Here is a 16629-nt window from a genome sequence, read left to right as displayed (position 1 = left end):
TTTGGTTATTACTTTAACATAATGGTTTGATAGAAAATGTGACCCAGATATGTAAATGTAGGTGTAATCAACGATTACCATTGAATAAATTATTAATATATAAATTTTGTTATTAATAGTGGTTGCCAAAAAAAAAAAAAACAAATAGCAACGCGACATATTGTAAAGTTTCAAGCACATTTTTGTACTGATTTTTTTGTATTTATTTTTATCAAAATATATTTTCCACTACAATAAAATCCACTAAATCAAACTTTCAAACTTTGTAAAAAATTAAAAAAAAAATCTATAAATTCCTGTCAAAATTTCAAACTTTCTAGTTAGAATTTTTAGAAAGCTGTTGGGTACACAATTTTGTAGCCCATTCAATGTTGGCATATATGTAACACCGAGTACTAACCGAATGGACTAACATAGTTCATATGGTATTTCATAGCACACTTTTTCTCTCACTATGCCGACCGAGCTCAATCGCGTAATCTCAATTGCCGATGCTATCTTGTCATTGCAAAAAGTGTTGTTGTACTTAAAATTTACGAAACTTTCAGGCTTCTTTTTAGCAACATTTTGTTCTCGAGTTGAGGCTAGTACTAACTGCACAGTCGTGAAATGTTGCTAGCAACATTGATTATCAAATGAGAAGAAACGTCAAAGCATCACGAGCATCACTTTAGAAGCAATTGGCAAATTTTGATGAGAAAAGTGTTTGTGAACAAATTAATGCACACATAAATGTAGTATATTGACAGAAAAAGATATAAAGAAGATTTATTTACACTCTTTGTGAAGACTCAAGCACTTCATTCGCAAGCGAACTGGCAGTTTTCGCTCAACTTTAAATGGCATGCGCATTTTAAATATATCGATGGTTTTCGAGAAAAGCGACATAACTCAAATTCGGAGTTTTGCCGTTAAAAGCAAAAATCAACTACAGAGTTTATATATTTTTATCTGGAAAGATTCGCTTATGACATCTTGAAACAATTCTGAGAGATGGCGTTAGTGTCGTTTTGTCAGGTGATCGAATTGGCGCGTGAATTATCTAGAAACCTGACCCACCTCAGTATTTTGTATTTTTGAATTATGTCACTTTTCTCGAAAACCATCGATATGTGTAAACATGGTACTGGCATGTTGCGTACTGAGTACTACTTTGTCATGAGGTACATACGAAATTTCACGCGTATTTCACGCCAATGCAATTTGTATGGATTTTGACGACCGTTTCACATGAAACTCAGACTTAGTACTGTACTTGAGAGGTAAGGAGCTTATGTTTTTTGTGTTTTTGCCATTTCAGGTTGAAAAAATGAGTTCCAAAAAAGATTAGCTAACAATTTTATAAAAAACAAAGCGCGGAATGACCAAGTGTACATGCGCGAAGTGCAATAAAAGCATATGTGGATAGCACAAAGTTGAAGCCTGCAACAATTGCTCTTAAAAAGAAAGAACGTATTATTTTTTAAACATTTATTTTTAATGAATTTTGCATTGCGAAATTCTTTTATTTATGTGTTTATTTATTTAAAAAAAATATATATTTATTTTTATTTATTTAAAAAAATTAAATATTAAATTAAAAAAATATATAAATATTATTATTTTTCCTTAAAATATATTAAGTTTTTTTGTTTTGGGAAAACTATGTTTTAAAATGAGTTTTTTTAAATTTAAGTAATAACGAAAGTGCAAAACTTTTATTTTGTTACTTAGAATAAATGAAAATATAGTAAATAAACTTTTGTTGATGATTGATGCCTAGGAACCGACTAAATCTGTGCTATGGGGGCAGCTCCTCCAGTAATTTAAAATTTTCCTTTTTTTGCTTTAAAAATTCAATTACAATCTAAAGAATGTCTTTTAAATGTTTCAAGCTTAATAGAAAGTCTGAAAAGTTACTACAACGTCAGTGAAGTGATGAGAAGTTTATCGCGGTTTTCACGAAATACGTTTTTTCCGCGCTGTTGAATATAACTCAAAAAGTAATCAAGATATCAACTTAAAATTGTAAAGGGATATTCTTTAGCATATTAGCCTTTGCATGTACCTTAAATTCTATATTAATTACACTGTGGTACAAAAAAAAAAGTTGCAAAAAAACTTTGGATCGGACATGGTGAGGGTTGTAGCTTATGAAAAACTGAAAAGAATGGTATAGGAGAAATTTCCAATACACCCTCAAAATCTCATTTTATGGCCATAAAACCGTTTTTCAGTAGGTTGATGTGAAGAATAACTCCTAACTTCACCAATTTCCCTCCGATTTCGAATTTGGTTTTTTAGTTCGAAAGAACAAGAACAAGCCTTTTTGACAGAGTGTTAACGTTTTTTCTGAAATGACAACTGACGAGACTGTAGACGGAAGTATTTGGAATTTTTTTATTTTTTCTCTATTTTTTCGACTTTGACATAATTTTTACGATATTATCCGATATTGAGGATTTTTTTTAGGACACTACTGTTATAGTAAATTTAATTTTGCGTCAAATGAGCTATATTTGACTGTAATTGAATTAAAATTAGTAGAGTTGTGCGAGTTTTAAGATTTTTTGTTTTTTTTTTTTACTAATTTGGAATGTTGGTATAGCTTACGCTAAATGGGAATAAGAACGTGTTTTGATGCGTTATTATAGATACGTAATATTTATTGGAGTGTATATGTATACATAAGAGTACACTGTACTGCATACAACAGAACTGGTTAGAACTTACGAAAATATCTGACATATTATAGCACTTTTTTTTCAATAGAAATATGAAAAAGCTCCCAAGTGTACCAAAGTTCACTCTGTACATTGATTAACAAAAGAAGTTTGTTATTATAATTTAACCTTATTAAAACGTCAAAGTTTTATTGTTTGTTTCATTGAAATTCAAGAGATATAAATCAAAACGTTGCCAGAAAAGTCGAATTTCTCAATATTCTCCGATGATGTGGCATCATCATCCTTATCATAAACCAGATGATTGTTATTTTTATAAAACGGACGTAAACGGTCATCATTATAAAGCTCGAAAGCACATAAAGTAGGTTGATGTTGCAACTGTTAAGAACCCCGTAGTCTTGGACGATATGATTGACTCAACTGCAGGAACTGAAGGAAGTTCAACTCATTGCTGATGGTGATCAAACTGATAACAATAAACCTGATGATGAAGAGTACTTTCCGTCTGGTTTTAAGTCTTCAGAACGACACATTGTATTAAATTCAGATTTTCAGGATCTTTCTCGTGATTTACTTCTATCGGGAAGACAATCTGAAACGCTCGCTTCTCGATTTAAACAATGGAATTTAGTTGATGACGACTTCATGATGATCGAATTTCTTACAGAGAAGTATTCAAAACTGATGAAGAGAATGACAAATGTACCGTACCATACTAAACTCCAAAGGGCCGTTTCCAATGCATTTTTAAGTTTGGAACCAGTTCCGTTGTGTACTGCACCGTACCGCACCGTACCATACCGTACAGTGCTGCACTACACAATACTCCAATAAATATTATGTGTTTATAATGACACTTGTTATCATTTTCATGCTTCGAAACGCATACCAAATCTCGTAGTAAAAAAAAAGAAAAAATCTTAAAACCCACACAACTCTATTAATTTTAATTAAATTACAGTCAAATATAGCTCATTTGACGCAAAATTAATTTTACTATAACAATAGTGTCCTATAAAAAATCCTCAATATCGGATAATATCGTAAAAATTATGTCAAAGTCGAAAAAATAGAGAAAAAATAAAAAAATTCCAAATACTTCCGTCTACAGTCTCGTCAGTTGTCATTTCAGAAAAATTGTCAACACTCTGTCAAAAAGGCTTGTTTTTGCTCTTTCGAACTAAAAAAGCAAATTCGAAATCGGAGGGAAATTGGCGAAGTTAGGAGTTATTCTTCACATCAACCTACTGAAAAACGGTTTTATGGCCATAAAATGAGATTTTGAGGGTGTATTGGAAATTTCTCCTATACCATTCTTTTCAGTTTTTCATAAGCTATAACCCTCACCATGTCCGATCCAAAGTTTTTTTGCAACTTTTTTTTTTGTACCACAGTGTTATCAGTAGAAATATTGTTCTGATTAATTTGTTTCTAAAAAAAGAGTAATTTTTTTCTTTTTCACTTCAAATTTTCAGGTTTTTTTGTTTCGTTAAAAATAGGTAAGTGCAAAGCGGAATAACTTATTTTAATGAAAAATTTTTGTCTGGTTGATTTCAGTTGGCTGTACATTCCACGGCGCAAATTAAAGAAGAGCCACGTTTTAGCAGCTGTAACGTCGCCATTTTTTTTTTTTTTCAAAAAAATTTGTATATATTAATTTATTTATATATAATTTATTTTAAGATATATTAATACTCTCAGTTTCTCGCAAAAAATGATTGAAAAATACATGTTGGTCGATTCGACAAAGAATTAGCGCATGCGCATAAAAATTAGCAATAATTCTCTAGGATTAAATTGGCTAAAAGTGAACGTTTTTTTGTTTTGGGCACAGTGTTGCGCATTTTCTTTCATATAATGAATGCTCCAAATTTCTTTTTTGCAATATGTCGCGCTACCATTATTTTGCCCGCCACTGTCTACATTATCGGTAGTGGTCATGTACGTATATAAATATATAGCACACATACATACATACCTGCACATGTGTGTGTACACAAATATAGTAGTTTAAGAGCTGCTTATGAGTTACTTAATATAAATTTTTAACTCCACCAACTTTTCAAAATACTTTTTTATGGTATGCTTGATATTATTAATTTCATGTGGAGCATATGAAGGGCGTTACTTTGTCCACACTAAATACATATATGTATAGTACAACTTCATAATACAATTAGCTTACAAAAATACCAAAAGCTCTTTTCATTTATTACATATTTAATCATTTAGTATGTATACTGCATACAAATACATACATATGCGTGTGTATGTGTTACTTAACCTGCTATTAATACTCTACTAACTGTTTTTAAATATCACCATGGGAAATTGTAAAATTTTTACTGTTTCCTTATATTCAGATGTACGCGCGTACATACATATATGCCCATAGCCTGCGCATTCATTCACGTCCAACTTCATTTCCAACATCAAAACTTCAAATACTATAGATTTACTTCTCAATATTCAAGCGCTCGGCAGTAACTACTCAGCAGCTACTCGCACTATCGCTATTGTCAAATGTTGTAGAAGTATGTATGGTGGCATTTGAAGAGGCTGTGGTAGCAAAATGGGTAGTTATGGGAGTAACAATGGCCTTTGTGGTAGAGTTAGTAGTAGCTGTAGTGGTTGTAGTTGTGGTAGCGGTATCGAGACTTTTAGTAGCTACACTGGAAGTATTACAATTACTCATTAGGTAGTCGCAGTTGTTGTCGTATTAGTTGTTAATATAGTTGCAGTTGTATTCGTAGCTATGGAATTTGTAGTAGTAGTAGTAGTAGTGGTGGTAGTAGTAGTAATAATGGTAGGAGTAGTAGTACTATAAGTAGTGGTTGTGGTAGTGCATGCAGTTGCAATGTCTTGTAATGGTGAGTTAAATTGAAAAACTCTACTGGGCCTGCGTCCAGTCACAATAAGTCTGTAAATACAATACAATACATACCAAATAGCACAAAAAATACTGTTATTTATGGCATTTTAATGCTTTGTACTAAGTTTGGTAATCAAAAAATATTCAAGAATTCTGTTTTTTTATTTTTAATTTTTTTATTACATTAATATTTAATTGCAAAGAGGAATGTAAGTATTACTGATATGCCACCAACTCGTTTTGGTGAGTGAATGCAATTATGTATAAGTATGCGCGCGAGTGTATGTGTATGCGGCACATGTGCAGGTTTCAAGAGGTAGTCTAAGGGTGTATTGTAATTTAAAATATAATTTAGTAATTAAAGTTGTGTGGGTCTAATTATTTTCTCGAATAGACTAAATACCTACCTACAGTGGTCACACAATTAATTCGTACACCCTACGTAGTACGTAAAAAACTTAAGCCTTGCGCAAAATATTTGCTGTGACAATATATTTCTTTTGGGTCACTGCAAGAATGTTATATTCCTAGTGAATTGCTGCAAACAAAACTCCCGTTATTTCTCAACTCACACTGAAGGTTCCAAGGAAAACAGGCAGACGTAGCAAAATGCTGCAAAACATTTATTCGTACACTTTCAGCTCATGATATTGTCGGTGCAGAAAGTAACAGTAAAAATCGTTTGTGTTTTTACTAATATTGCTGAAAATGAGATAAGATTGGTTTTTCTTACTTTATAATGCCGCTTCAATTTCAGTGGCGCGTAATATCTCGACTAAAAGTGACCAAATGGGACGAAGTGCGGATTTACCATTAGAAATGCGTAAAATTGTGCGAAATCGGCAAAATAATTGGCAAATAGCATTCTACAGTGCAAAGTGTTATTGCTAATTATTGCAATACTGGTAAATTGGAAGCTAATCATCACCAAGTCAGAAGCGAAAAATTTCGACTCCCCGTGAGGAACGTAACATAGTAGCACCAATCGCGCAAAATCTAAAAATTACCTCCACGATATTATGCCGAAATATTCAAGAGTCTTTGCATAAAGAAGTAAGCCCAGAAACAGTCTGTAATTGTCTGCATAACGCTGGTTATCATAGCCGAGTGGCACACCGCAAGCCCTACATTTCAGATGTTAACAGAAAGAAAAGATTGGAGTTCGCCAAACGCTATATAAATGAGTCAGATTCTTTCTGGGAAAACGTCATATTCAGTGATGAGTCGAAATTTAATATTTTCAGATCAGATGACCCTCCAAAAGTTTGGCGAAAAGAAAATACAGAATTTATTAAAAAAATCGTATTCCTACCGTTAAGCATAGAGTAGGAAATCCAATGGTTTGGGGGTGCATAGCTGCATCTGGTGTGGGAAAAATGGTTTTTATTGATGATAAAATGGACAAACATCAGTATTTAAACATTTTGAAGAATAATTTGCATGATAGTGCCGTTAAACTTGGACTGGATGCTCAACTTATCTCGTGCAAGAATGGCTGATTTACCACTATAAGCAGATTAAAACTCCACCTCAATCACCGGATCTGAACCCAATTGAGCATGTCTGGGGGATTTTAGAATCAGAAAGCACAAGTAACCAAGGTATTGGTACCATAAAAAGTATGCTTCGACGTTTGGAAGCAGTTATTAAAGCTAAAGGTGGCACTCGTTTTTTCCTTTATTTTTTTAATAAAATATTTTTTTAATTTTGCATAAAATTGTGCCTTATTTCGTTATTACCTTAAGTTCTATAATTCCAGAAATGAATTTGGAAGTTTTTGTTCCTTAAATATTAAATAAAAATGTTATTTTTTACGAATATATTAACATTTTGTTCTTTTGTGTAAATCGTGGTAAGTATCAGGTGCATCTGTTTATAAATTGTGAGTGTACGAATAAGTTGTGTGACCACTGTATGTATATGAAAATGTATATTTATAGGCAATTGCCTAAATGAATTGTATATTTTGCCGATTGTGTACTTAATAAATATGCAACTATGGACTTAATGATATTCTAACCAAGCAAGGAGTAATTTTAGTAAACGCTAATTTATAATTAAACCAATGAATAATTTGTAAGAGAACTACTTTCATACTTATTATTCATTTTTGCTAGTGAAACGAATAACGAATAAACGTATAAATAATGTGATACAAATTAGTTTAAACCACAAAATAACTAACATTTGGGTAGTTCAAAAGTCACATTGATACATATATACATCCATTACAACAAGAGTTATTGAGAAACACAAGCAAGTCATATACTGAAAATAGTTTTTCTTTTGTTGTCATAATTTAAATGTTGAGGGCAAGAATATTATAATTTTTTATATTTAATTCTTTTAGTTAGGAAAGAAGTTTTTTAATTTAGTTAAGAAAAAAATCCGAAAATTTAAGAGTAACTTTTATTACTGTTATTTTCCACTTGTAGACATTCGAAAGATGAGCACACAATAATTGGCAAAGCTACCTGCCTACCTCAGCCTTGTGTGAAATGGTTTTTATTGTTCGGAACACCCTCTAGAAAAATGAGAATGGGGAAATGTAGACAGAGGTACCCATGGCGTATACTTTATTTCATAGGATGAAAGCTCAACTATTTTTTTTATATTTTTATAAAACAGCAAAAAGAAAGACGTTGAGTTATGTTTTTTCGAAATACATCGATATACTTTTAAAACATAATCATTAGACAATTTCAAGAATATTTAAGAGCACATTTTTCAAGGGAGTACTACACACAAAAAGGGTGATCAGATTGGAGGTACTTCCTCCAATAATGTTTTTTTTTTACAGTTCACGCTGAATACTGCCAAACCAAATACATATTTGTTTCAGAATTCATTGACATTTCATCATGGAAAGACTTACGCTCTGACAACGTTTACAAATCGTAAAACTGTATTACGAAAATTGACGCTCTGGGAAAGGAGACCATCGCGCGCTCAGGCCAGGCACGATTAGCAACATTTTTGGCTTAATGACCTCAACATTAAGCAAAGTTGCCATATTTGGGTTGAAGAGCAACCCGAAGCCATTCAAGAACAGCCATTACATCCATTGGAAACAACCTTTTGAGGCGGCCTATGGGCTGGAGGAATTATAGGCCCATATTTCTTCAAAAACGAGGTTGATGCCAATGTAACAGTGAACGGCGAATGCTATCACGCCATGATCTCCAGAACAAGTGGTTTCAATAAGACGGTACAGCTTGCCATACAGCCCGTCAAACAATGGATTTCTTGTTTCGTCGTTTCCGTGAGCAATTCATCTCTCATCTCGGGCCAGTGGATTGGCCACCAAGATCGGGTGATATCACACCTTTGGACTTTTATTTGTGGGGGTTATGTAAAGTCTAAATGCTTTAAACCAGCTTAAATTGCGGCATTGGAAGCCAACATTACTAAAGTTTTACACGAGATACCAACCGAAGCCCTGTAGCGAGTCATTCAAATTGGTGTTTATGGATCATCGAATTACGGCGCAGTTGCGGCCAATATTTGAAAGAGATTATCTGAAAAATAAATGTCATGAATGGTTCTACATTAATATCTTGAGGTGAGTATAAGAATTTATGATATTTAAAACCATTTTTTTTTTTAATTGTATTCTTTGAAACTTTAAAGACCTTTGAAGAATTGAAGTAGCGAGAAAATTAAAAACTGAATATGCAGCATTACTTTACAGAATCTTTACTTTCACGTGCATATGGAATTTTTCGTGGATAAATATTATTTGTCATTTTTAAATTCAACTGAAGAAATTATTAAAAGTCGGAGGCGGAAAGTGGCAGAAAATACCATAGACTCATTAATTTGCTATTTATTTTAGCTACATTAATTCAATAATAATAATTCAATGTAGAATTAGTTATTATTTATTATTGTATTAATATTTTTATTATCTGCATCAGGTTCTTTAAACAAATTTTATTTTAGTATTTTTATTTGACAACTTTACAACGACAGAGGTTAGTAGATATAGATATGGAAATATATAAAACATAATATACATATATTAAAAATGTCCAATAAAACACTACTTAATGTGCTGCAAATTACTGGTTGATTTAAAAAATATATATGTAGATATATAAAATTGTATCTACTTTTTTTAGCTACTACTTAGTCAGGCAAATTTATATTAGTTTTCTTTTTTTAGTTTTAATGATGGGAACAAATAAATTTTGAATAGCTTCAAACAATGTTTAACACAAAAAAAAAACAAACAACAACACAAATATTAATATGCGTGTAAATGTATTGGCGAAAGTGGCGAATCTAAACAAGAAACAATAACGTTGAGCCAAGTACTCTGTACTTACCCACTTAACTCCAACATCGAGCCGCGCCGCACATTACGCCGATGGCTAGCCGTGACTGGAAAGGGTCCCGCATGCGCTATATCGCCCATATTTATACCCATACCGATATGGGCACCAGACGAGCCGACCGAAATTGATTGCGAACGTTTATCAAGGCGGGGATTCGAATGCGGTGGCTGTATCAACGGCATCAGGGGCAGGCCGCTGATTAACGCACTGGCTAGTGTAGGATCGGAACCACGTGCCGAACCAGCGCCATCCACGGGATCACCTAAACTGCTGCCACCCCTCGAACCGCAACTCTCACGCCGGAATAAACCTATGACAGACTTGGGCTGTTTAGGTTTATTAATACCACCTTTTTTTGTGTGTTCAATTGTATGGGGATTTGTTGATGGGAGGTGTGCATGTGAGTGGGGTTTTTTGTTTGATATTTCGTTTGTTACCGGGTGTGGGTGTTTGAGCATTATTGCACATTATTTTGTTTTTGTTTTTCGTTTTTATTAAATTGTTAATTTTCAAACAAACCAAGTCGAAAGTAGACAGTTAGATTATGTTTTGTTTGGTTTTTGTTGCAATAAACACATTCAACGCAGTTACGTGGAAGAGAAGAACAAAAAGGAGTTGGAAAAAGAAAAAACAGAAAAATAAAATAAAACACAATTTTAGCAGGTGTCTTAACAAATTTTGACAATTGGTGCTATGTAATAATATACGAGTATCTATACCAAATATTTCTAAACTACTAATTAGCTTTTTACATATGCATATAATTTTTTGTTCATAGCTATGTAGAAATATTTAATTTTTCCAATATTTTGTTTAATTAAAAATGCTCCAAAAAAGTTGTTACCAGACATTAGTTTGAGTAGTAAACTAAATGCGCAAATAAAGTAAAATAGGAAAATACAGAAATTTTAACACTGGGACTATTTTTAAAATCAGCCAATAGGTAGAGAGTGCATGCAACGACTTTTGAATTGGGTAAGAGGAAGTTTTGCTTAGGAATCCATTAAGTAATATTGTTTTTCTTTTCTATTTTATATACATTTCAAAACTAATTATATTTGTTTCACTCTTTGATTTTGTTTTTTCTAGCGCAATGGTCAGGAAAATTAAAACATGCTGACATTTACTTGGGTAATTGCCAAAAAGTGCTAGTAAATACCCCCCAAGCTTCAGCTCTAATAAAGTAGAAGACATTTTTATACAATCCAAATGCTTTCAGGGCACGAGTATTTCCGGAAATATAAATATATCTATATATATATCTATATACGTATATAATTGGCGCGTACACCTTTTTTGGGTGTTTGGCCGAGCTCCAATTTGTGGGGTGCGTCTTGATGTTGTTCCACAAATGGAGGGACCTACAGTTTCAAGCCGACTCCGAACGGCAGATATTTTTTATGAGGAGCATTTTTATGGCAGAAGCATTTTCAAAGGCAGAGGTGCGCTCGCTAGTAGAAAACCTTTTTCTTCATTTTGGTGTTTCACCGAGATTCGAACCTAAGTTTTCTCTCTGAATTCCGAATGGTAGTCCCGTACCAACTTATCGGCTACGGCGGGCGATACCTGTTTAAAATAAGGAAATGAGAATACCCCACAAGCATATACGGTGTGGCAGCCGAAGATAACGCCGAACACACCTTTTTCCAATGCATGCGTCGGGAACAAGAACATCGAACGTTGGAGAATGCTGTCGGTCACTTAACCACTGAAAATGTAATCGACAGGATGCTAAGTAGCGAGGAAACGTGGGAAATCATCAGTGGTTTCGCAGAAAATTTACTATACTCCGTATGAAAAAACGGGACCGGGACGCAGGCACACGAGTATAGATTCTGCAATGAGAAAGATGGAATGCCACTCTGAAGTAATGCGAAAGCCGTTCCACGGTTATTGACGTTTCCAAACGAGCGGGAGTTCTCTAGTCGCATGACTATCAAAATCACATCTACTTATCCAAGAAAAAAAGCTTCAGGTCTACATATAATACCAGCCCGCAGCGAAGCTCCATAATTTTTTAATTTTATTTTCAAATGTATACTGCCTTCTCCCCTTCTTAATTCGCGCGATAACCGCTTAAGCGATTTTGGCCGAGTTTAACAAAGCGTGCCCGTCGTTTCTTTCTCGTGCTAACCGGCGTCAGTGACACACCAAGTGAAGCCAAGTCCTTCTCCACCTGATTTTTCCAACGCAGAGGGGGCCTTCCTCTTCCCCTGCTACCACCAGCTGGTACCGCATTGCATACTTCAGAACACTGTCTTAATTAGCAATAAAGAATATCGTACGTAATTATTGCGCACTTTTCAAGTCCTCGCATAAATGACAGTAATTTGTTCTTTGATACATTTACATACAAGACCCAAGTAGTGTGCGTTAAATGCGTGACACAATAAGTCCTGCGCTAAAGAACTCTAGAAACTACAAGTTATCTATTCTAGATCAGCTGCTCTGGAAGGCAGATAATCTAAACCTTATACCTGACTCGGAAAACTGGTACACAGATGACTCGTAGCTTGCAGGTGGTAGGATTGATGTCTATGGCTTTGGACAGAAATTAAAAACAATACAATATTTCCGGATTCGTAGCTGTGTTTGCCGGTTATTGCACGATCTGCACACACGCGGAAAAGCTAGGCTTATCATTTAACTCCCCTATGGGGACCTTTCAGAGAAGAAGATTGTTGAGCACTTCCTCTGTAAATGTCCGGGTTTGGCAGCTAGACGATTAAGACACTGAGTGTTCCTTTCTTCGACAGATTGGGGCAGTGCGTCAACCTAAATCTCATCAATCTTCTCCTACTTCTTCTAACTGTATATATCTGCCTGTTGGAGATCTCATAACGGTATCAAAACGGCGCTTTAGTGCTACTTGGGGAGTGCCAGAATGGTACTTCAACCATTTCACTTACCTAACTATCTATCTATCTATCTGTAAACAATAAGGGCGGTTCTTCCACAGGCCTTCAAGTGAAGATCTATGGCTTAGATATTTGTGGCAGAGAAAGCCTTCGAAGTACAACACTGTAGTCTCACATAATAACTTTAAAACCCATCCTCAATATCCTGGGCATAAGGGACCGGCACCAGGATATGAAGCGCATGGCAAGAAAGAACAGGCGGATTGTCTAGCGAAATTAGGCGATACAGCAAAATTTCATTTAGCAGAATGCTTTTGAAGGCTTACCAAAGCTCGTACTCGAATAAAGAATGTTACTCACGAGTGGGAATTTATACGACACTGGATGGAATGTTTAGGACGAAGGCCGCTGAAGCAGTTTTAATATAGAAGAGCATCAAGTCAGCTCCTAAATCTCGATCGAAAGGTCTTACGAACTCTCAGTGGATACTTAAACGAGACATTGTAGTCTTCTTTATTGTTTCAGAAAAAGAGCTATTACTATAGTAGACGAAGTAGACAGATTATTCTGATGCTAACATGGGTCCCGGGACACGTGGGTATCGCGGGTAATGAGATTTCTGACTCTTTAGCTAGGATGGGCTCTGAGGCCAACTTCAGACTGTGCACTCTGCCCTGCATGAGAGAAGGATGAGAGGGCGGACCACTTTCTGTGCGTCTGCCCGGCGTTCGCTCGAATCAGGCTTGAGGTCTTTGGCACTGATGTCTTAAGAAACAACCACCTTGGCTCCTTGGCACCACAAGATTACTCAGATTTCGTCGGAGCAGTACAATGGACTTAATTGTGTCTGAGTGCTGTACTTGGCTAGTCTGTCTAGACAAAAAAAAAAAAGACGAGCTGGACGCTGAAACGCCAGGGCACATCCTCTGGACTTGTACAAATCTGAAAAATAGCCATTAATTTGCAATCACCTCTTGGCCGGAGGAGCCAAGTCAGGAGAATAGGAGGAATGTGAAACAAGTTGGAACCCTATTTCCATTAAACTTGTCTGTTCTTCCAAGACATGCTACTAACGAAACATTGTAAAGATAATCACACTGAAATACTGTCTACTAACTTCTAATTATTCCAGCGATATATACATATATATATTCCTGTAAACTCTGGGTGGAACAAAGGGCATCCAACAAATAGGATCAGAAAATGTTGACTGCTATAAGGTTTAAGTACAGCTTGTTAGGGACTTTTAACATTTTTACCACCTCTATAGCTTCAGAGAAAAAAATTTCTAAATTTGTTTAAGTCCGTCAAATTTGTTGGTTTTTCGTCAAATACATATAGCGTGAATTTAGCACAACGAAAAATTTCAGTTACCATTTTCTTGCTATATTTATTATGAAATAGCTTATCGCTTATCCAACGACACAGCACCACACTTTGTTAGGTTCCCGGCCACTCCGGAGTGGAGGGAAATGAAAGAGCAGATAAGTGTGCAAGGAAAGGCTCGGAGCTTAACCTTCAGCGAGTGCTAGAGGACATAAATAAGCATTTCTCTAAACGAACTATACACTGCGATTAATTTGAGCGTAATCGCGGAAACTAATAGAAGGTAATCTCTGATTACTAACTGCAGGGTCTCCAAAACGTTCTTGCCAAAACTGAACCTTAAAGCACAATATGTCTATGATTCAACAGATCAACTACAACGTCCTCGCAGGGATTGTAATGGGCCACTGCGTTATTGGCACCCTAGCCAGTAGAATGGGTGTACTTCACAATGACGTCTGCAGGAGCTGTGGAGATGAAGACGAAATTGAGTCGGTACAACTCCTCATCTGTGAATGTCCTGCACTTCAGAGAAGTCGCGCGTAATATTTTGGCGATTATTTCTGTGAAGACCTGGGAAATTTGCAAAATGTCTCACTGGAGGCACTAGTTACCTTCTTAAGACGTTCTGAATCCCACCTATGCCCTTTTTTGGGTGTTAGGACATGCTCCTCCTCCTATATGCGGCGTGCGTCTTGATGCTGTTCCCCAAATTGAGGAACCTGCAGTTTTACCCCGTTTTCGAACGTTAGATGAGGAACTTTTCCAACGCAAAAATCCAATCGGAGGTTTGCGACTGCCTGCCGAGAGGTGACCGCTATTAAAAAAAACTTTTCTATCGTTTGATGTTTCATGCCTGAGAGATTTCGAACTCAGGCACTACTGAATGGTAGCCACGCACCATCCATTCAGCTACGGCGGACACTCAAATTAAATTCATTTTAAATAATTCACAGCGCAAATATTTGAGGAGACCATCGCTACCATCTACTCACTGTAGTGGATTGATTTCTCTGTATATAATTATGCTTTTATTTTTTTTATAGGAGAAATATACATTATTAGATAAAATCAGAACAAATCGTTCAGGTTTCAAGCATACTAATATTCTATTCAAAACAACTATGCAAACTTATAACATCTACTACATTTCCCATTAGCTTTAGTTATCGAGTCATTAGTCGCAATTTACTACACATTTCAAAAATCTTACCTAAAAATGTGGCACTAGGTGAATTGTATGCCAGGTACTCCTTATTCGAAGCCCAGGCGGGGAATTCATTTTGTTGCACTGCGTCTGTAAGCTCATCACCCTGTCGCTTCCAAGGTAATTGCGACTCAGTGGCGGTGGGTGTGGCCACACGGCGTTCGCCATCTGAATCACGTGATATATTGTGATCCTCCTCGAGTATGGGATTCTCAGCAACTATGTGGAGAAAGTATGCAAAATATGATTGAAATCAAATTTAAGCTATATACTTTTTTCCAGCTAGGGTGAATCTAAGCATACAAGTATTGGTTTATTTAAATGGTTAAGCTTTAGCTTATCGAAATAAGGCGGAAGGCTGTGTGCATGCAAGATAGGTGGCAAGAGCCCGTTAACCTCGATTTTGTTAGTTAAATTAGTTAAATATTTGTGAGTTAAATGAAATTTAGTTACATCAGTTGCGGGTCTCTTGATACCCATCAACCAGGTGTTAGTATGTGTGGTTAATTTTAACACATTGCTGCAAACAAAAATAAAACGTTAGGGAATACTTCGAAAACGAAAAATCGAAACCCAGAAAATAACCAAATTGAAAACAGCTAAAAAAACAGTCATGCACAAAAATGCCATGCTCGTAGTAATCGATGTGTTTGGTATTGTATTGATTGGAACCGATTGAGTTTTTATACACAAACGCGATTTTGAAAATCGATCTTATTACATATGAAGAATGATGACACAAATTTTGGTGTGTTTTAGATTGTTCGGGTTTGTGAATGTCAAAGCAATGCATTAAATACAATCTGGCAACATTAATATAATTTATTTTTATGCAATTATTGAAGTGTCCAAACGGAATGCACGATTACTTAGGCGAAGTATGACAACAGGGAAGGGTGGATGAAACATTTATGGGAATTGGGCAAAGAAGCGATAAAAAGTATTCCTGGATACTACAGTTGGGTTTGAATACTTCGTAAACATCCAGCTATACATTTATATATAACCTATACAAGAAATCGAAAGTAAGTTTCATGAAGGAACATATCGTAGAAAAAAAAATATATGTCGAAACAGGAGTTGTGGAGATATAAAAGTACATATTACAGGGCAACTGCAAGAGGTTATGGTTTGTTAAAAACTCCAAGGAAATTGCTAAAGAGAATCTCTTGCAGATTCTCATTTAGAAATCTGTGATTTTTGGGAGTACTAACTACTAAGCTTGGTGAAAAAACTTCAGGAGATCGTTTTTTAGTCCGAAGCCTTTGCTGTGTTTTTCCACTTCACATGGTTAACAAAATTCAGATGGTGTGGTCGATATCAGACCGTTAACCTCAGCGTTCAGACTGACGTAGCTAGGGTC

At 35.3% G+C, this 16629-nt stretch overlaps 1 protein-coding gene across 7 annotated transcripts in view; it reads right to left on the bottom strand.

Moving 5' to 3' along the window:
- The window catches only part of LOC129249501 (uncharacterized), a 175717-nt gene that overhangs the window by 11895 nt on the left and 147193 nt on the right, over positions 1–16629 (bottom strand). For 5 of the 7 annotated variants that reach the window (XM_054889353.1, XM_054889355.1, XM_054889356.1 and 2 more), the window contains 2 exons: positions 15273–15485; positions 9867–10224 (listed from right to left, as the gene is read on the bottom strand). In XM_054889353.1, coding sequence (XP_054745328.1) covers positions 9867–10224; positions 15273–15485 — 571 coding nt within the window. Of the gene's footprint in view, positions 1–4919; positions 5587–9866; positions 10225–15272; positions 15486–16629 lie in introns of those variants that run through there. The other 2 variants (XM_054889360.1, XM_054889359.1) reach the window with 2 other exon arrangements.

The sequence above is a fragment of the Anastrepha obliqua genome, chromosome 5 (assembly GCF_027943255.1).
Source record: "Anastrepha obliqua isolate idAnaObli1 chromosome 5, idAnaObli1_1.0, whole genome shotgun sequence".
Taxonomy (NCBI): domain Eukaryota; kingdom Metazoa; phylum Arthropoda; class Insecta; order Diptera; family Tephritidae; genus Anastrepha; species Anastrepha obliqua.
The sequence above is the reverse complement of the archived record's forward strand: the minus strand, read 5'-3'. Positions and strand labels throughout refer to the sequence as shown.